General features: G+C 44.9%; 1 protein-coding gene across 3 annotated transcripts; it reads left to right on the forward strand.

Annotated features, from left to right (window-relative positions):
• The first annotated feature begins 8,691 nt into the window (after positions 1–8,691).
• On the forward strand, positions 8,692–12,100 carry LOC120713006 (NAC domain-containing protein 18-like). Of its 3 annotated transcripts, none has more exons than XM_039998965.1 (3): positions 8,692–9,382; positions 9,482–9,783; positions 11,405–12,100. In XM_039998965.1, the coding sequence occupies exons 1-3, from the start codon at positions 9,166–9,168 to the stop codon at positions 11,591–11,593; spliced, it is 708 nt and encodes a 235-aa protein (XP_039854899.1). In that variant the 5' UTR covers positions 8,692–9,165; the 3' UTR covers positions 11,594–12,100. The 3 variants fall into 3 exon arrangements, with proteins under 3 accessions (XP_039854899.1, XP_039854898.1, XP_039854897.1); XM_039998964.1 differs by having other exon boundaries at positions 8,698–9,382; positions 9,479–9,783; XM_039998963.1 differs by having other exon boundaries at positions 8,706–9,382; positions 9,476–9,783.
• The last annotated feature ends 7,906 nt before the right edge of the window (positions 12,101–20,006 follow it).

The raw sequence follows: 20,006 nt of genomic DNA on the forward strand, positions 1-20,006 counted from the left end.
TCATGCTTTACAACTGTCCTAGACTCCAACCTGAGCAGTGACATAAACTATTATGGTATACTCTACAAAACAAGACTGATAAGTCAGTCTCCTGGGATCTTAGGACATAGCATATATTCAGCCTGCATATAAATATAAAAAGCTTGCCTCATTGTGGCTGCATGCTTCTCTAATTGTTTATCTAGAGAGGATCAAAAGTGTAGTGACAGGTAAGGAGATTGAACAGGTCTTGGACTCTAGAGCAGGGCAAGGAATGTGGCAACTGGCGTCAGAGAAACTGAGAAAGGGCTTCAAAAAGCCTTGCTGAAAAGATAACTGAACTTTCTCCTGCTCTACTTGCCGCCACTGTATATTCTACTCCCAGCCGGAAGCAATCCCTTTGACCAATCCAACCAAACTAGGCGTTGGCCTGCACTGTCCTCTCTTGATCAGATAGCCTAACTTGTACGTGAAAAAAATGAAGGAAGCAACTTTTTTTCTTGATCAGATAGCCTAACTTGTACGTGAAAAAAAAAGTAGCCGCAATTTCAGTCATGCATGGGGAATGGCCGGAATTTGTATTCTGTACTCCTGGAATCGTGTACGTGCGTACTTGCCGTTGTACTTTTGTTGCTTGACTTGCATTGCATCTTTGTTCTAGAATCTTTAGTGTTGGATCTAGAACCCTGGGAGGGATCTGGATCTCAGCCATCTGTTTCAAATCCAACGGTCCAAATAGTCTTAAAAGATCCGTATAACGGTTTTCCGGAATACACAGGTGAACAGGGTACCATCTGTTTGTATAAAACTGAGGGACCGAAAAGGCGACCAGAGGGGGGTGAATGGGAGCCAATTAAAATTTTCTTTAGGGAAAGTTTGGCCTATAATCTCAAACGCGCACCACAAGCCCTCTCTTTCAGAGTGTGCAAAGTGTAGCTATAGCTGAGCTAGACACAAAGCACAAACCCTAGGAACAAGCTTCAAAGAGATCGAGTCAAGAACGGCGAGCGAGCAACAGAGAAAGCACGGTATATGAGCACCGGTTAAACCAACGTGGGAAGAAAACTCTCACCGGTTTAACCGACGTCACAGAGCCGGCAGCAAGAGACAAGCAAGCACCGGTTGATCCGACGTATAGGTTTGAACAGCGTCGGTTCAACCGGTGTTACTACACCGGATGATCCGACAAAATCAAGAGTCAACGTCGGTGCAGTTGACCAGAGACACCTCAAAACAGACTTAACGAGCACCGGTTAAACCGATGAAAACAAAACCCTAGCGTCGGTGTAGTTGTCCAGAGAGACTGCAAAACGAATCGCACTGAGCACCGGTTGAACCGACGTTGATGAATTTCTATACGCCGGTGCAACGAGCAAAACAGCACGCAGGGATCGCTGGTGAAGCTTCACCGGTTGAACCGATGCATGTGGAACTAATGCACCGGTGCAACCAAGCAGAAAGACCAAAAACCCTAAAAGTCAAAACTTCTACTCACCGGTTGATCCGACGATCTTGATCTCAAGCGTCGGTTCAACCGGCGATAACGAAAAAACCCAGCCCGAGCAAAACTGGTGTTTCACAGCCCGCGATCTTTGGAAAACTTGACGATTGGAGGATCAAAACAAGTCCAAAGAGGCTCAAATTTTGCAGGCACGATCACAAAGATCTTGTGAACATATCCACCAAAGGAATCGACGAATCACTCCATGGTTTGGGAGGAATCGAGGAATTCCCGAGCAAGAACGTGGTTTTCCTAGAACGTGAAAAGCTTCGATTTGAAAAGACTCGTGATTCCGTAGGATTTAGCACTAGGCTAGGTGGATTAGAATCACTTCAAAGAGTCACGTGATCATCAAGAAACAACCCCTCATCTCGTGCACAAGAATCGACACGGGAAAATCAAATTTCAACCAAACAAGGCACAAGATGTATGAAATTGAAACGAATTCAAAAGCCCCGAGGGCACAAGGAGGAGAGGGCCTCCTTTCCCGATCAATTTCATACAAGAGTCTCAAAAATCCATGGCCCTAAAATCCTAATCCTAGAGAAGAAGGAAGGAACAGGGAGGATGAGGAGGAGGAGACGCCTGGGAGAGGGGGCGGCTCCACGTCTGGGCCCCAGGCAAGGAGCAAGGAAGAGAGAGTGGGTGAGTAGATATTTATGCCCACTAACTCCAGAACTAAAGGACTAAACTACCCCTAGACTTAACTAGACACTAGAAAGCCCGTAGGGGCAAAACCGGAAAAAGATACAAGGACTCATCCGACGGCTAAGGTTCTTTCTTCGAATCAAAGTCTTCTCCACGATGCCGCCGTGGGGATGAAGATCCGGTCCGCGGTTTTGGAGGGTCCGCGAAACCTGGGTAGGTGGCCGGTTTTGAGAAAACCGCCAAAACTCCACGCGCGGAAAGATTCCCGCCTCCACGCCGTGGCCCTGGACGCCGTTCCCGCCTCGGCCTTCTAACGGCCCTAGACGCCGCCCGACGCCCGTCACCTCCTCGCCCGCAGCGAGGCCCTAGATGCCGTCGATGCCCATTCCTCCGCCAGTCCCGAGACCGACGCCCGTGCCTCCACGACTTGGCGTCTTAAACCGCCGTCCGCCAACTTGGTTTTGTGGCGCAAACCAAGAAACCCGCCATCCACCAGTGCTTGCGCCCTTGATCCAGGAGTGGACGCCACATCTGCCGCCCGACCCGAGCTCCGGCCCCGGCTGCCCTTCACCGCCGTCCACCGCACGGTCCATCGGCCACAGCACTTCCACGGCAGCTCTCCGTCGACACTCGACGTCCGTGTACCTGCAACCAAAGACCAAACACACGATCACACCGCACGATTGACAATTCACTCATCACAACCAGGAGTGAGTACTCCACATTCCTCAAAAACTCTTGCATAGGAGTAAATCGAGTACTACAAAAGCATTGCAGTCATTTTCATAGCATGCAATGGTGTATAGAAAGACATACAGGGGTGACAGGTAACAGTAACTCAACTGCACTTATACGCGTTGCTTGCTCTGGAATTCATCCAGGCCGTTTCATATTTTCAGAATCAAAATGCGTGTCTCGTCCACATGACATCTGATTTGAATTAAATTAAAATACAAACGTCAGTGTCGTGTGGAGCTATCAGCTTCCACGCTGGACGGCATGAGTTTCAGATAAATGAGAGAGAGTAGCTGAAGAAAGAAAGCTTTGCAACACGGCAACTTCACAAAAAAAAAGGCGAGTGCTCTTTGTGGGGTGTGAAACTGAAAACGATCCATAGATCCAGTGTATTGTATATGAGCCCTAAAAAAATCACTTATTTGCCGTTTTCCATGGATTCCTTGTGCTGGGTGATGCTACATTTAATCGATCTGTTTCGTCATTTGCGTGGTGGGATGTGTTTGGAACCGGCCTGGGGATGAGATCGAATTCAGCACTGGGAAGCGTAAGGGTTGGAGTAACTGAAATCGATGTGAACAGAATGTTTGAATTACTTTTCTCCATGCATCCATTTCAGAGGAAAACCATTTTTTTTTTCGACGCAGACATTTCAGAATTACTTTCATAGCAGCGTGACAAGTTCTCAACCAGTCATCAGAAAGAATCGATTCATCTGCAAGTTAGCAAGTCATATATATCAGAGTAAAATGCACCACATGCTTGCCTGTTTGGATTATAGCAGGATTCAGGACACCAATTTGTCAAGGTTGCGGCCAAATTCCTCTGTTCTAAGCAAGTTCAAGTATGAGGTGCAATTTCCATTTGTACCATGATTTGTCTATCAAATAAGTGCACTAGAATTGCATGCAGGTATGTGTGGAACGATCAAGTCTAACATATGTAAGCATACATCCGGCAAATTTGATGGGTGCACTACTGCAGGTTCAGTTACAAAAAATTACATACTTAAGTTTCTACCTGCAAATTCAAAGTAATGGGGAGTCTTTTTCATGGTACCATTGGAACGGACCAGAAAGGGGCCAAAGGTCCAATGGAGAGTGTTTTGTGGAAAAGTAATGCAAAGGAGAAAAGGGAGACATGAAAAAGACTTGGATTTTTTTCCCTTTACATTTTTCCCAGTCCCTCGAATTTGCAGAAAAAAATTTTTTAATTCTGACAGCACGTCCTATTTTTGGGTCAATTTGTCCTTGATCTGTCTCTTGCCTATCTGACCATTTTATGTAATCACTTTTAGCAACAAGTGGATTATGCTGATAGAATTGTAGTTTGTTCATCTCAATCATTTGGTTTGAAGGGGTTTTGTACGGTCAATTTTGGGGGCTTCTTGCTAAATATCCATGCACGATCACTTAAAAAAATATCCAATTCCTTATGGGCTCATCATGTAACTTGGACTATACAGATGGTCAGGAAAAAATAGATCAGATATTTAGAATAAAATAGTTACTCCTTTCGTCGTGGAATACAAAGCATTGAAAGGTTCAAAAACAAGGCATTCTAGGAGTTTTGGATAAATATTAAAGGAAAATATTTAATCCTCCTTTGCTCTTAGCTGTGTAATTAAATTTTTTATTCCTTCCTCCGCTGCTTAATCTCGGGAACAATTTTAATTACAGGTAACTAAGAGCTTTTAGCAGGTACATACATCTTTTGTTCTCTTTCTTAATCCGTGCTAAAATTGCTAGAATACCTCATATTATAGGACGCGGGGAGTAGTGTACTTTTGACCTGCTAACTGGCCTTATATGAATGTCATATACTTAAGAACAGAGAGGGTATACACTGTTAGATTTCGAGGCTGTATTATGGTGATTATGCACAATTGTGCTGGAGACTTGGATTCCCTATTCTGAGGGAGTGGCAACCCAAGGATCCGGTTTTCCAGTGAGCCAGGCCAAAGGGGATAAGCACCCACCAATGATTGGCCCTTCTTTTCCTCCAATCAGGGGCACAATAAAAACCCCTCTTTGCTCAAAGCAGAATAAAAAAAGGGAGGGGTGTGGGCCTCACCCGGCACTAGTGTGCCACTAGCGGTTTGTTTAGCGTCGCTGTCCTGCATTGCTGGGCACCTCCGGCCGGCATACAGACATTTCGCATCACGCTTGCTATAGCGAGTGCAAGAAAACTGCTAAAACGTCTTGGCCTCTTCTATTTTATAGCCTTTTGTAGGGCAGGGGTACGGTGGTGTTGAGCTGGATCTGGTGTAAGCATGCCATCACGCCTTTTTTTTTCTTCCAATTAAATTTTGTGTCTCTCTCCTTTTAGCTTGTGGTTCTATTTTTTTGAATCTAAGAATAGGCAAAAAGATTTTATTTGTAGGCTAACGCGGTCTGTTGTAATTGATAATACTACTCTCTCTGTTCCAAAATGAGTGTAGTTTTAGAAAATTTCAGATACATTACTCATCCAAAGAAATGACTTTGTTACCCTAATTACTTCTAGCAATTGTGATTGAAAATCGTGTTATTTATTTGGTTTTCTGGATTCTTAGTGAATGCATATGCATTAGAAACAAAAAATTAATATCTACTAAATATTTGATTGGCTCTACGTGTTTTTCTATACAGTGCTTTATTGGTACTTGGTATTGCTTTAATCAGATAGACCCCATTGCAAGCTAAAACTACACTTTTTGTGGGACGAATTCTGAATGCTAAAACTACTCTAATTTGGGACGGATGAAGCATGTTGCTAGTATTTTTCCCCAACTTTAAGGCTCATTTATTTGATTATGTGGAGTCTTAAAAACTAGTTCATCTCCAGGTAAAAATGAAGCAGCTATTTCTTCTAATAAATCTGGATTGTTGGAGCTTGGGTATTTATTCTTTTTCTTGGCTAGGAGTACATATATATTGCGCCGTTGTCCCCCCTATCCGGGCAACTTTGAAAGGTACATCTTGGATACACTTCATGTGTGTGTGTATATAAAAGTGAAACAGACACAATTGAGCATATTTATAGGGGCGCTTGTCAACAGAGGATAATTCGTTGACAGTGGGTGAAGATTTTGTGGTTGTTTCCACGACAAGTTGGTTAAAGCATGCTGTGAAAACCGTACAAGTGGCGAAAAAAGAACTCCTACATCAAAGAAGTCGCATGGAACAAGTTATCCGTGCAGAGAAAAAAATCGATCTTGACCGCACACGATTGAAGGTGTCGCTTTTGTGGCGAGTACACTTCGCGTACAAAACAAGCCACGTCTGTCACAAAATCCTTGCCAACAGTTACTGTCAGTCACTGCCCTATTTGTTGCATTTTTTGCATGTTTAGGGCAGTGGGTCCCACATGTCAGACTAATGTTGCAGCGGTTATTATTTGTGCAGCGGCCAAGTGCTTGTGGATTTCGACTGCACGTGTAGCGTTTGTGCTTTGGTGTGGGTAACTGACATGTTAAAGCAATCGATGTCATGCACTGCCGCTCTGGTCCAGAACGGCTCCAAGTCGGGGTTGCCTTAATTTGCTGGAGTTACTAGTGGCCCTGTTTAGTTGGTGAAAAATTGTTAGTTTAGTATTGTAGCACATTTTGTTATTATTTGATAAATAATGTCTAATCATAGACTAATTAGACTTAAAAGATTCATCTCGTGCTAATCAGTTAGACTGTGTAATTAGTTATTTTTCCAACTGCATTTAATGCTTCATATATGTGTCCGACTATTCGATGTGATGGGTACTGTAGAAAATTTTTTGGGAACTAAACCGGTGACATTTAGACCAATGCGACCACCTTGCTTGTTTGCATGCAAAGCCTCCTTTGCACATGCATGCAGCGTGACATATGGTTGACGTCATCGTTCATGGCCTATGGGTGCAACCATTAGGCCTTTTGGAGTTCTCCAAGAGGGTTGTTATCGTTCATCAAAAGCGTGTGATATGTAGACATGGGTTCTTTGCATGTTACTACATCCTCCTATGTTGAATCTTTTATTTTCGAGGAATATCCTCACTATCATAACCTCCGATGTCCATCATATGGCTATGATAGATATCACACTCAACATGAACTCCCTCATTATTTGAGATTTATGATAGCCAGATGCTACTCATGACAGATAATCTTGGATACGTGTAAGGCCAAATAATTCTGTCAAAATATAGAACAATTTATCTAACATCATTTTCTCTCTCTAATATACAGGTATTGTTAGATGCAATACATGGCAGTAAATGACTAACTGAACCTCGCTCTATCATCTATTTTTTTATAAGATGCCTGACATCTACATGGCATATAAATTAGTGGATTAATTAACGTGAACAGGTAATCCATGACAAAATTTAGAGTCTACTAGCCAAGGTGGCAAGGTTTCTTGGCCGTTCCTTCCTATATTCTGACATGTGCATGTTTGACACGCCAACAACTAAACACCACACTAATGGAGTTTTTTCTACATGTTTATATAATGTAACCCCTTGAGAGCAGCAACCAACCTCTGTCAACCCCCGATAGCTATTTGCCGGCTATTTTAATTCACACAAACCTCAGAGATGCCATGCGCCATAGCCGTGTGCACAGTACCACGGCAGGGGGCCCACACACACGCCCTCTGTGGGCCCCACCTCTTTAAAAAGGATTTCCGGCTGCAAAAAGGCAAGTGCTCAGAAGAGGGAAGGAAGAGGAGGACGAAGAGAGGGGGTCGTGCAGCTAGCTCCTAGTAGACAAAGCGCAAAAGGAGGAGAGAAGAGAGAGATCATGAGCAGCAGCAGCAAGAAAAGAGAAGTCGAGAAGAAGGACAAAAGCGAAGGGCAACCAACCATTCGAGATGCCCTGCTGCAAGGCAAATGTATGTAAGCGCGAGTGCTCGCTCGATCATCGCCGCACGCGCATCACTGACGGCGGCACTGGCTTGCACGGCTTCGATTGGATACTCTAATGGAGGAGGGGTTATCGGTTGATCTGTAATAATGCAGAAGATTAATCATTATTCAGAGATGGACGAGATGCTGATCGATGCTGCTGCTGCTGCTGCTTTACTTGCGTAGACGATGCAATGTGTCCATCGCCCTGTGTTAAGAAACCCCGGGCATTGGCTAGTGGGGTGGTGATGGATGGAGCGAGGGCAGTTGGCTGGTTCTTCTCGCGTGCGCTGCTGAGGACAGCAGGAAGCGCACCGGGCTACCGCCAAATCTGCCGGACGGACAGATTGGCGAAAACCATGTGGGTTAAGCAAGGTCGGATTCGGGGTAGAGTGGCATCTGATTCCCCCCCTGTGATTCAGTTTTAATTAGTAGTAACGTTTCTGCAGTGCTTGGCATTGCTGGGTTTCAAGCAGCTAGCTAGGAACAAATGTTAATTGTACGCTCTGACGAGATTGCTTCTTTGGAGCTAGCGTAGGAGAAATTCAGATGAACAAGGGCTCGGTCTGTCTGTGGAACGTGGGGACTTTTGTCGACACCCACAAGAAATGAACCGTGCCTCGTCTGAAAATCAGGCAAAGTGCATGCCAGCAGGTAGAAACAGCGTGTAATTTCGTTCACTTGCTGGGTTTGAGAAGCCACTCTGCCTAAAAATTAGAATAGCCTTACTGTGCACATCCAGCTCTCGAATATATAATCCACAGTCAAAACTTGGCGATGAATGATTTATCATCAGATCAGCTGCAGGATTAATAATTATGCAGGGGGGATAAAATAAAAGAAAACAGCCAACAAATTATAAAGGCAGCGGCAATTTCACATCGCTGTAGCGGGAGCAAGCAAGTAACTTCCAGGGGAGATTCTGGAAGGAGTTCACGGCACCGGCGAGGCGAGGCGGGCGATGCCGTCCGGCCGGGCTTTGCCAGATCAGAGAAGGCATCGATGGCGTCAAGCTAGCTGAGCCACAGGCTGAGACGCCGAGGGAGCAGGGAGATGGAGTAAGCTTGACGCAACCACGACACACCCTATAAAGCCCGGCGCCCCTTTCCCCCCTCTCCTCCTCCTCAAAGCCCCAGGCTCCCCCAACTCCCTCTCCTTGCTCGCTCGCTCTCCATGGACGCTCCAGGAAGCTGCACGCCTCCTGCACGCTAAGTGATCACAGAAGCTAGCTGCTGCCAAGATTTACCAGTTTTGACCCTGAACCAAACAGGAGCTACCTGCTAGCTAGCTCCTGGTAGAAGCAGCAGCGGCTAACAGTGTGCCCGAGCAGGTGTACTAGCTAATAGCTAAGCGAGCTAGCTCGTTATAGCTGTGCGCGTAGCTTGATTGATTGGCTAGCGGTATTAGCGTTAGGTAGCTGGTGAATTTTTTTGTTGGGGGGCATGGAGAGCGCGCCGGTGCTGGTGAGGCACGCCGGCGGCGTGGCCGTGGCGGCGCTGCGGCAGCTGCCGCCGGGGTTCCGGTTCCGCCCCACGGACGAGGAGCTGGTGGTGCAGTACCTCCGCCGCAAGGCCCTGGGCGTGCCGCTCCCCGCCGCCGTCATCCCCGTCGTCCGCGACCTCTACAGCCTCGACCCCTGGGACATCCCTGCCGCCGCTGGTACGCCACGGCACTTGGAATTAGAGCATCGTGTGCCTTCGCATCGTGTCACTAACAATTAAAGTTGCAAATTTTTTTGCCCTCTGATGGCAGCAGCAGATGCGAGCGAGGGGGAGAAGTACTTCTTCGCGGTCCGGCCGGCGGGCGTCGGCGGCAGCGGATGCAGCGGCAAGCTGGGCGGCGGCGCCAGGGCAGCGACCGCGAGCGGGCGTTGGAAGCCGTCGGGGAAGGAGAAGCCGGTGGTCCTGCCCCGGCCGTGCGGCGGCGGGAGCCTCCTCGTCGGCGTGAAGCGAGCGATGACGTTCGCGCCCCGGCGGAATAAGAAGAAGGCGTCGTCGGCCGCCCTGGCCGCCGGGTGGGTCATGCACGAGTACCGCCTTGCCGCGCCGCTGCACAAGAACGTGAGTAACTCCTCCTGCAGCTTGTTCGTGCACATCCCTAATCATGCTTTGTTTTTTTCTCTTCTTCGTCATCATGTTCTACTAATCTGATTGCTAGCTGTATTTGAGCAAGCGGCAAAAGTGCATGAAATTGGTAGCGTACGTGCTCTATAGAATTGGCCACTAAAAGTTAGATCATTATTGTACTAGTAACTAGGCATGTAGTAAAGAGATTACAAGATGGACTCAAGAAAATCCATCTCCAGCACGCCCAACACATGGATAGTAACATGGATAGTGAGGCATGAAGAACTAGGTAGGTTTACCCATATGCGTATAGGCCGGGTGGATGGGGATAGATGGTGGAGCATGCACACCCAGTGTAAAGTGGCTCCGGCGCATCCATCTTGGAGTTTTCCTCTACCCAATCATCAAACCGGCAGCGGTCTGGCATGCATGATTATCTTATGCATAACCTAATCACAGCATGTTCTTGCCCTCCATTAGCCCTAATATAATTTAACCTCGACCAGTAAACTAGCAACCCTGTTAATAACCTAATTAAACTCCATATAGTATACAGAACATTTACAAAAATTCATTTTTGCTTCATTTCAAGAAAAAAATAATTTTTGTTTTATTTTGGGTGATGATGAATGATCTTCAGAGTCCAACATGTGCTTTCCTGTTTCATACAACTACACCAGTGACCAGTTGAGCTAGTAGGCCGGCCGGCCGGCGGCACATCCGCGTAGCAATGAAGGAGAGCAGCTAGCATCGATCTGCATCTCTCGCGGAACTGTCGCCGCTTAATTGCCTGTCGTGATCAGCCATAAACCCGCTGTTGTAGCTAAGCCGATTGATTGATCGATCGCCTGCGACATCCGGTGGTTGCAGATTTATGGCGACACCGTGTGGTTGCTGTACTTACTCGGTACTAGATGCTCTCGTCTCTCCTCTCCTCTTTCAAGAGCTCAGATCGATCGGGTTTGCTCAACCTACCAACCAACCCAGCAGCGCCTGAACTACGGGCACTTATTTTCTTGTCGCCATGATTAGCCTGCAAAGACCGACCACTATCTGAACAGAACAGTCGATGAGCTTATTGAATCCTGTATCTACCTGCCTCACATGCTTGTCTCCTGCCGATCAATTCGCTGGGGTTACTGAATTACTGGAACTAAACTAGCAACTGTGATGTGCTCCCGGAGTCCCGGTGGTGTCCATTTCATGGCCGCTGTTGCCTGTTGCATGCAAGAGACGTGCAAGAACTGCTCCTGCTCTCACTCATCGATCGCTAGCCATGCTTGCAGGCCTGACGTACAACGCAACTGCACGATCGGTACCTGGCGGTCACCGATCGTGCGTTTTGATGGGAGAATCCTGCCTACTGTTCCGAGTAAATTGATTGCCACACAGTGCAGTATACCAGTGGGATCGAGCACTTGAATTCACGAGCTGTAGCTGTGTGTCTGATTGGCATCGTGTGCTCCAACAGTAGCGTCGTCGCTCCTGTCTCCTGCTACAGCTTCACTCTTCAGTTCAATTCGCAGCAATCTGCTTGATCAATACTAGCAAGATGCCGTGCTCCGTTTCTGATGATGGCGACGCTGACAGTTTCCGTTTGGTGATCCCGATGCAGGGCTGCAGCCTGGCGCAGGCCGAAGGGGAGTGGGTGGTGTGCCGGGTCTTCCAGAGGAGCAGCAACAGCAACAGCCCGAGACGGCGAGCGACGCCACCGGCCGCCGGCCACGCCGCCGCCGCGTCGCCGTCGTCGTCGACCGCCAGCTGCGTCACGGACGGCTCGGACCAGGAGGAGGTCAGCAGCTAGCGACCTCGCGGCCGGCCGGCCCCAAGAAACGCAAGGTCTGCACAGCTGCTGCTAGCTTGCTGTGCCTCTCAAAGAGAGGCTGGATCGGAGCTGAGTTAGCCTATAGCCTTAGGCTGAAACCAGGAAACGAAAACGACCTGCCGACCTTACTTAATTTTCTTGCTTGCTCCAACATTTCTTGTCACTTTAGTTCCTTCTCTCTTTCTCTCTCTCTCTCCCCATCTGTATAATGTAATGCAGTGTAATCTAGTGAGAGGAAGCAGGCAGTACCGGATCATTAACAAACAAGTTAATCAGGTTCAGGAAGCTTCTAGTTGAGGTTTTCAGAAGCCAGATGTGTGGTGTCTCGTATGAAACTATGCAGGTAGCAGCTGCAGAGAAGTGGCCTCTGCATGTGGCCAATTTGTAACTCGCAAGTTGTCCTTAAGGTCTTTGTAATGTTTCTTCAGGGAAAGAGGGATCTGAAGCCGTAACAGCAATTGCTACGTTCGGCCGTGCTAGCTACTATATATTGCTACGTTCGGCTGACCACAGCGGAGGGAGCAAGAGCAAATTTGCTCCCTCCTCGTTTTCCACGCCCTCTCTGTCTACAGTGCCAAACATTGCATCTACAGTGCCAAACAGTATATTTACTCTTTCATTTCCTCCTTCCACTGTGGACGGTCTTACATTTTCAGGCACAATATCATCCATTAAAGGCATTTGTCTTTATCCATGCGAAATGAATGGCCTGAACACATGGTTGTACGACAGTTGTACGTGAAATGTCCCCTTTTCATCGACGCAATGTGTATTGTCCTATTAGATTTGAAGGCAGACTAATTGATAAATTCAAACAACCATTTTGAAGGATTAGGTTACTTGAAAATACAAAGGTAAGCGAAATCAAGATCAGGTGAACAAAGGGGAAAGATGATTAAATGTTCTATTGATTGCAATCCAACGGCCAATAACAAAGTTAAATCGGTCCTCCTCCCTCCTCTGTTGGCTCCCTGTTGCGAATAACAGGGGAGTCAAAATCACCTCTCCCTAACAATGGTGACCGAAGGTGAGCATCATCTGTTGGATTTTTCATGATTTCGGGCTCCCAGAATTTAGGAAACGTGATGAACAAGTATTCCAAGGTGCAAGGGAAATATAAAAAAACTAAATAGTGGGGCAGTTGCTCTATGCCCATCTACTCAAATCCCACAAGAGTAGGAAACCCTTGCATTACAATGGAGATAATAGCTGTGGATGTCCCCTAGAAGCTTTCCAGATTTTTGACGTGTTTGGCATGGCTCCACCTCCAAGATCCATCGAGGAGCTGGAGTTTGTAAAATAGATTAAAATATTATATATTATTATTTTAAACTTAAATAAAACTATAATAACTCAGTAAAATATCCTTATAAGTTGTTCGGCTGGTGGGCTGCCCAGCCATTCACTCTGCAGCCGAACACCTTGTTAATTTATTTACAACTCTAGCTCCAAGAATTTATAGAGCCAGGTGTGAGCGGCTCAAGAACTTAACGAATTTTCTAAAGTTGGAGCCATACCAACCACGCCGGACTCTGAGAAGCGTGATGCACAAAGGTTACTTATTAGGTACTAGGTACAAGAAAAGTGTTAATCTAAACATTAGGTAGCTTGCTCTATGTTCGCTTACTCAAATTCCTCTAAAATAAGAGGAAACCCTTTTGCAAGAGTCGATCCTCACGAGAATAGAATAATTGCACACAAAGACACAAGAAACTGTTGTGCAGATGCACGATGAGGTAAGACCAGTCTCAGAGAGAGTTTGACGGACACAGTTATCTAGTCTGAGAACTAAGTAACTGTGCCACATGAGTTTCATGGTGATGAAACTTTTATCACATTACATAAAACTCAATCATTCTCTTTCCTTACCATATCAGCAAAAATGATGATATTTAATATAATGAAACCCTCCATGGAACTTCCATTGAGACTGGTCTAAGACTACTAAACAACTAAACATCTAGCTCATCGGACCATGATGTTGATCCAAATTATTAATCGTTTGAAGGTCGATCGTTTTTGCACCAACTTATTATTTAGCGCTCGTTCGCCGCTACCGCTAGCAGCGATCACCAAAAAATCGGACGCGTGCAGCGAGCCGTGCTGTCTGAAGGAGGTGGGAGGTGATGTCGGGAGGTTTGCATGCACACCCACCTAGTCCATGGAGATGGAAAAGCTAACATGACGTATGCATGCATGCAAGAAAATTTAATTTCATTTTTCCCCTATAACTCCTAACTCTGACATCCATTTGACAAACGGTTTTCACCACAAGATTACTGGTATTTTTTCGCACAATACGTGCCCCATTTTGAATATTTTTTAAAAAAATGAAAGTTTTACATTCTTCGTTCAAAGTTTTAATCATCTCTATTGATAGTTTTTATATTTGTAGTTCAAAGTTTCTCGTGTATAAGCTGGAAGTTTTTATATTTGTTGTTCAAAGTTTTTATATCTCTATTGAGAGCTGTTATATTCGTTGTAAAAAGTTTATCTTGTATAGACTGAAAGTTTCTAATATTTCTATTTGATAGTTTTCATATCTCCTGTTCAAAGTTTTATATCCATTGTTCAAAAACATCTCTATTGAAAGCTATTATATTCATTGTTCAAAGTTTCTCATGTATAGGCTGAAAGTTTCAAACATCTCCATTGATAGATAGTTTTTTGAAGGAAATTAATAGATAGTTTTCATATCTCATGTTCAAAGTTTTCGGTAAAGTTTCATATCCGTTGTTTAAAGTTTCCAACATTTCTATTGAAAGTTACTATATTCATTGTTCAAAGTTTCTCATGTATAGGCTGAAAGTTTCTGACATCTCCATTGATAGAGTGTTTTCGTATCTCATGTGCAACAATTTTTCATGTACAGACTGGAAGTTTCATATCCGCTCTTTAAAGTTTCCAACATCTCTATTGAAAGTTATTATATTCATTGTTCAAAGTTTCTCATGTCTAGGCTGAAAGTTTCTGACATCTTCATTGATAGATAGTTTTCACATCTCATGTGCAAAGTTTCTCGTGTATACACCAAATTTAAATTTCAAGTTTTTCAAAAAATATATTCATAATCGATCTCATATTGTGCAAAAAAACGCAAGCAATTTAGTGGTGAAAATCGATTTTAAGGTGCACGTCTGTGTGAAAAATTATTTAGAAAAAAAGAAATGAAATCGCTTGCATGTATGGATCAGTATTTTTTTCGAGGAGAGAAGGGGGAGGCGGTGGTCACGTGGGAACAACTGCACGCGCTGCTACTAGCAGCAGCCCACGCCTACGGTGCAGTTGCCAGCCTATTCTCCGCCACCTGCAAGCTAGGCTTGTGCGCCGCTGACGCTGTTCGCTGCCAGCGGACGTAGCCAACACGCGCCAAGCAGCGACCCCCGTTTTCGCATCCGTCCAAAAAGAAAAACAAATTCCACGCGTCACATGTGGTTACTAGTGCATTAGCGTGGGCGGCGCGCTCAGCCGGCCAAGCAATTACTCATCCGCCTTGTGATGATCTGGCATGATCAGACGTACTATTATTATCCAGCAAACACATTGTAGCTTTTCAAAGTCGTAGGCCACTCTTCTTGTTTTTGGCGGCACACAAAACTAACATTCGCAAAAGTTATTTGGATAGGATGAAACCGCTAGCTGGCACGCTAAACACTAGCTAAGACGTGTTCAGATCCTTTTAAGGGCATGTTTGTTTGAGCTTTCTGGTAGCTTCTCAGCGTAAAAAGCTAGAAAATTAACAAATAATGGACTTCTCGTGCAGCTTCCGCAAGTCTAAAATCTGAGTTTATATAGAAAGCTAGAAAACTCGTTTTATAAATTTGTCGTAGCTTTTTAAACTTTGAAAGCTAAATATATCTTCTAAAACTAGTGTTGGATTTTCAAAAAAAAAATCAGCTGCACCTTTTCAAAAAAAAATTGCAGCTCAAATAAACAGGCCCCTACTAATAGCAGGCAGGGTCAATCCTAGCATGTCGAGATCACGAAGGCTGAAGAAGACGAGAGATATGCAGTCACCGCAGCAGAGCAAAGAACAGCAAGCGGATAAGGAGGGGGAGGCGAGCGGGAGGTGGTTGGAGCAGAGGAGGCGACGATGAGATGAGGGTGCCCTGCTTTCCAATGTGCGAAAAGTGCTTGCGTGGGCCCCGCGACAGGCGCGGCCTTTACCCCGCGCGTATCTGCGCTAGATCTTCTCGCCTTGAATTCCAAGCGCCGGCCGTCACATCGCCCAGCAGCGACGCGGCGGAGGCATCCATGGCTTGGTTGCCGATTCAAGCACTACTCTTCCCAGTATCCTCTGCTTCTTCTTCTTCGGCTGTCGCTGCTGTAGTGCTACTACTCCTATCCGATCTGAACGACTGAATCATCTGATCGACCTGCTGATGGCAGTCGTTTTCTGAGCTCCGAACCTGACTCCCGGGCACTGTTATATTGTGATCCAAATTCTGATCGGAGAGTGTTGGAATTTGGACTTGGCCCATTAAGGCCCATGTGGTGCAAACTTTTAATCCCACATTGCTAGTAGAAGTTGAGGAGACCACGTGACTCTCCTATATATCTAACCCATAGGCTTCACCGGAGTATATCAATCCTATTATTCCTCTTGTAAGCCGCCGCTAGGCGTTGTACACAAACACCCGATATAGTGAAGTTCTTGCTGGCTGGCGCCCGTGGTTTTTACCCTTCGCATTGGAGGGGTTTTCCACGTTAAATCTTCGTGTCTTTCTGCGGTTTGATCTTTCTATTTTTCATCGTTTTGTTCGCCGTCGCTTCTAACAAGTGGTACCAGAGCCGTGGTTTCAAGTTTGGGTTTCGTGATGGCATCGATGAAGTATGATCTACCGATGTTGGACTACAAGACAAGGTTCTCGCTGTGGCAAGTCAAGATGAGAGCTATTCTGGCGCAAACCAATGATCTTGATGAGGCGCTGGAAAAATTCGGGAAGAAAAAGAAGGATGAGTGGACCGATGAGGAGAAGCGCAAGGACCGTAAGGCTCTTTCTCTTATTTAGTTTCATCTATCTAATGATATTCTACAAGAAGTGCTGCAGGAAAAGACTGCTGCAGAATTGTGGCTAAAACTGGAATCGATCTGCATGTCGAAGGATCTTACCAGTAAATTGCATATGAAGTTGAAGCTGTACACGCTTAAGATGCAGGAGGGTGATTCGGTGATGGGTCACCTATCTGTCTTCAAGTAGATCGTTGCTGACCTAGGGTCGATGGAGGTTAAGTATGAAGATGAGGACTTAGGTCTTCTTTTATTATGCTCTTTGCCAAGTTCTTATGCAAGTTTCCGTGACACCATACTATTAAGCCGTGATGAACTAACCCTTGCGGAAGTTTGTGAGGCACTCCAGTCTAAGGAGAAGATGAAAGGCATGGTGCAGACAGATGGCTCGTCCTCTAGGGGCGACGCTTTGCATGTCAGAGGCAGATCAGAGCAAAGATCCTCAAGTGATAACAACGATCATGGCAAGAGCAATGACGGTAGAGGCCGCTCCCAGTCCAAAGGTCCCAAGAAGAAATTCTGTAAGTATTGCGAGAAGAAATCTCATATGATTGAGGATTGCTGGAAATTGCAGAATAAGGAGAAGAAGAAAAATAAATCTGATGGTAAGGCTAGTGTTGCTTCTGCTGGTGAAAACTCTGAGTCAGATTGTTTGGTTGTCTTTGCTGGTTGTGTTGCTGGTCATGATGAGTGGATTCTTGATTCTGCATGTTCTTTTCATATCTGCACTAATAGAGATTGGTTCAGTTCCTATGAGTCTTTGTAGAACGGTGATTTTGTGCGCATGGGAGATGATAACCCGTGTGAGATTATTGGCATTGGCTCTGTTCAGATCAAGACCCATGATGGCATGATTCGTATACTGAAGAATGTAAGGCACATACCAGGGATGAAAAGAAATCTGATCTCGTTGAGCACACTTGATAAAGAAGGACTCAAATACACCGGTTCAGGTGGAGTTGTGAAGGTATCTAAAGGTTCTCTTGTATGTTTGCTGGGTGATCTCAATCCTTCAAATTTATATGTTCTCAGAGGTTGTACTTTGCATGGTTCTGTTTCTGCTGCTAATGTTGCTAATGCTGAACCTAGTAAGACTGACCTTTGGCATATGCGTCTTGGACACATGAGTGAACTCGGTATGGCAGAATTGATGAAGAGAAACCTGCTGGATGGCTGCATTCTGAGTGGCAAGAAGTTCTGTGAGCATTGTGTATTTGGTAAGCATAAGAGAGTCAAATTCAATACCTCTGTTCATACCACAAAAGGTACACTTGATTATGTTCATGCTGATTTGTGGGGTCCTTCACGTAAGCCTTCATATGGTGGTGCTCGTTATATGCTTACCATTATTGATGATTACTCTAGAAGAGTCTGGCCTTATTTTCTGAAAAGCAAAGATGATACTTTTGCTGCTTTTATAGAATGGAAAGTTATGATAGAAAGGCAAACTGAGAAGAAGGTCAAGGTGCTTCGAACTGATAATGGTGGAGAGTTCTGTTCGGATGCTTTTGATGATTATTGCAGAAAAGAAGGCATTGTTAGGCATCACACCATACCATACACTCCTCAGCAGAATGGTGTGGCCGAGCGTATGAACAGGACTATCATCTCGAAGGCTCGTTGCATGCTGTCCAATGCCCATATGAACAAGCGTTTTTGGGCTGAGGCTGCTAATACAGCATGTTATTTGATCAACAGATCGCCTTCTATTCCGCTCAACAAGAAGACTCCTATTGAGGTATGGTCTGGTACACCTGCAGATTATTCACACTTGAGAGTTTTTGGCTGCACTGCTTATGCTCATGTTGATAATGGAAAATTAGAGCCTAGAGCTATTAAATGTCTGTTTCTTGGTTATGGTTCGGGAGTCAAAGGATATAAATTGTGGAATCCTGAAACTAGAAAGACTTTTATGAGCAGAAATGTTGTTTTCAATGAATCTGTGATGTTTACTGACAGTTTGTCCACAGATGATGCTTTAGTTGAGAAATTGCAGTCACAAGTTAGTGTGCAGGTGGAGCTTATGGATGACCAGGAAAATGAAGTTGTTGGTAATGATGTTTCAGATAGTGTTCCTGATACTGTTCAGCACTCACCTCCAGTTTCACAGTCTGATTTGCAGCATGAGGAGGATGTAGATTTACCTATTGCTCTTCGCAGATCAAAGAGGAGTTGTGGACCTCCAAACCGTTTAATTGAGGAGTGTAATCTGACTTATTATGCTTTGAGTTGTGCTGAACAGGTGGAGGATGCTAGTGAGCCAGCAACATATTCTGAAGCCATTGATTCAGTTGATAAGGAGAAGTGGATCTCAGCTATGCATGAGGAGATGCAGTCTCTTGAGAAGAATGGCACATGGGAGATTGTAAGCTTGCCTGAGAAAAAGAAGACTGTTCGCTGCAAATGGGTCTTCAAGAGAAAGGAGGGTTTGTCTTCTAGTGAGCCTCCAAGATTTAAGGCAAGGTTAGTTGCAAAAGGTTTCAGTCAGATTCCTGGTGTTGACTATAATGATGTGTTCTCTCCAGTTGTGAAGCATAGCTCAATTCGGACTTTCTTTAGTATTGTTGCTATGCATGATCTTGAGCTTGAGCAGTTAGATGTGAAGACTGCATTTTTACATGGAGAGCTTGAGGAGGAAATTTACATGGATCAGCCAGAAGGATTCATAGTGCCAAGCAAAGAGAATTATGTTTGCAAATTAAAGAAATCCTTGTATGGTTTGAAACAGTCTCCTCGTTAGTGGTATAAGAGGTTTGATTCATTTATGTTGTTACATGGTTTTAAAAGATCTGAATATGATAGCTGTGTTTACATTAAGATTGTTGAGGAATCACCTATATACTTGCTGTTATATGTTGATGACATGCTTATTGCTGCCAAGAGCAGAAAAGAAATCACTACAGTAAAGAAATTGTTGAGTAGTGAATTTGATATGAAGGATCTTGGTGTTGCTAAGAAAATTCTAGGTATGGAGATTACTAGAGACAGAAAATCTGGTTTATTATTTCTTAGTCAGCATAATTACATTAACAAGGTTCTTCAGCGTTTCAATATGCATGATTCAAAGCCAGTTAGTACTCCTATTGCACCTCACTTTAAATTGTCAGCTGCTCAGTGCCCTAGTTCTGAGGAGGATGTTGAATACATGTCAAAAGTCCCATATTCTAGTGCTGTTGGTTCTTTGATGTATGCCATGGTTTGCTCTCGCCCAGATTTATCATATGCTATGAGTTTGGTTAGCAGATACATGTCTAATCCTGGTAAAGAACACTGGAAGACAGTTCAGTGGATTTTCAGGTACCTCAGAGGAACGGCAGATTCTTGTTTGAAGTTTGGGAGAACTGATCAGGGACTCATTGGTTATGTGGATTCAGATTATGC

The sequence above is a fragment of the Panicum virgatum genome, chromosome 6K, assembly GCF_016808335.1.
Source record: "Panicum virgatum strain AP13 chromosome 6K, P.virgatum_v5, whole genome shotgun sequence".
Classification (NCBI taxonomy): Eukaryota; Viridiplantae; Streptophyta; class Magnoliopsida; order Poales; family Poaceae; genus Panicum; species Panicum virgatum.

What these genes read in the sequence shown, in the direction of transcription:
- LOC120713006 (XM_039998963.1), top strand. Translation starts at nt 9,166, where the DNA reads ATGGAGAGCGCGCCGGTGCTGGTGAGGCACGCCGGCGGCGTGGCCGTG. An exon ending in GGACATCCCTGCCGCCGCTG is followed by an intron (nt 9,383 to 9,475) that starts GTACGCCACGGC and finishes CTCTGATGGCAG; the next exon opens with CAGCAGATGCGAGCGAGGGG. An exon ending in CCGCGCCGCTGCACAAGAAC is followed by an intron (nt 9,784 to 11,404) that starts GTGAGTAACTCC and finishes ATCCCGATGCAG; the next exon opens with GGCTGCAGCCTGGCGCAGGC.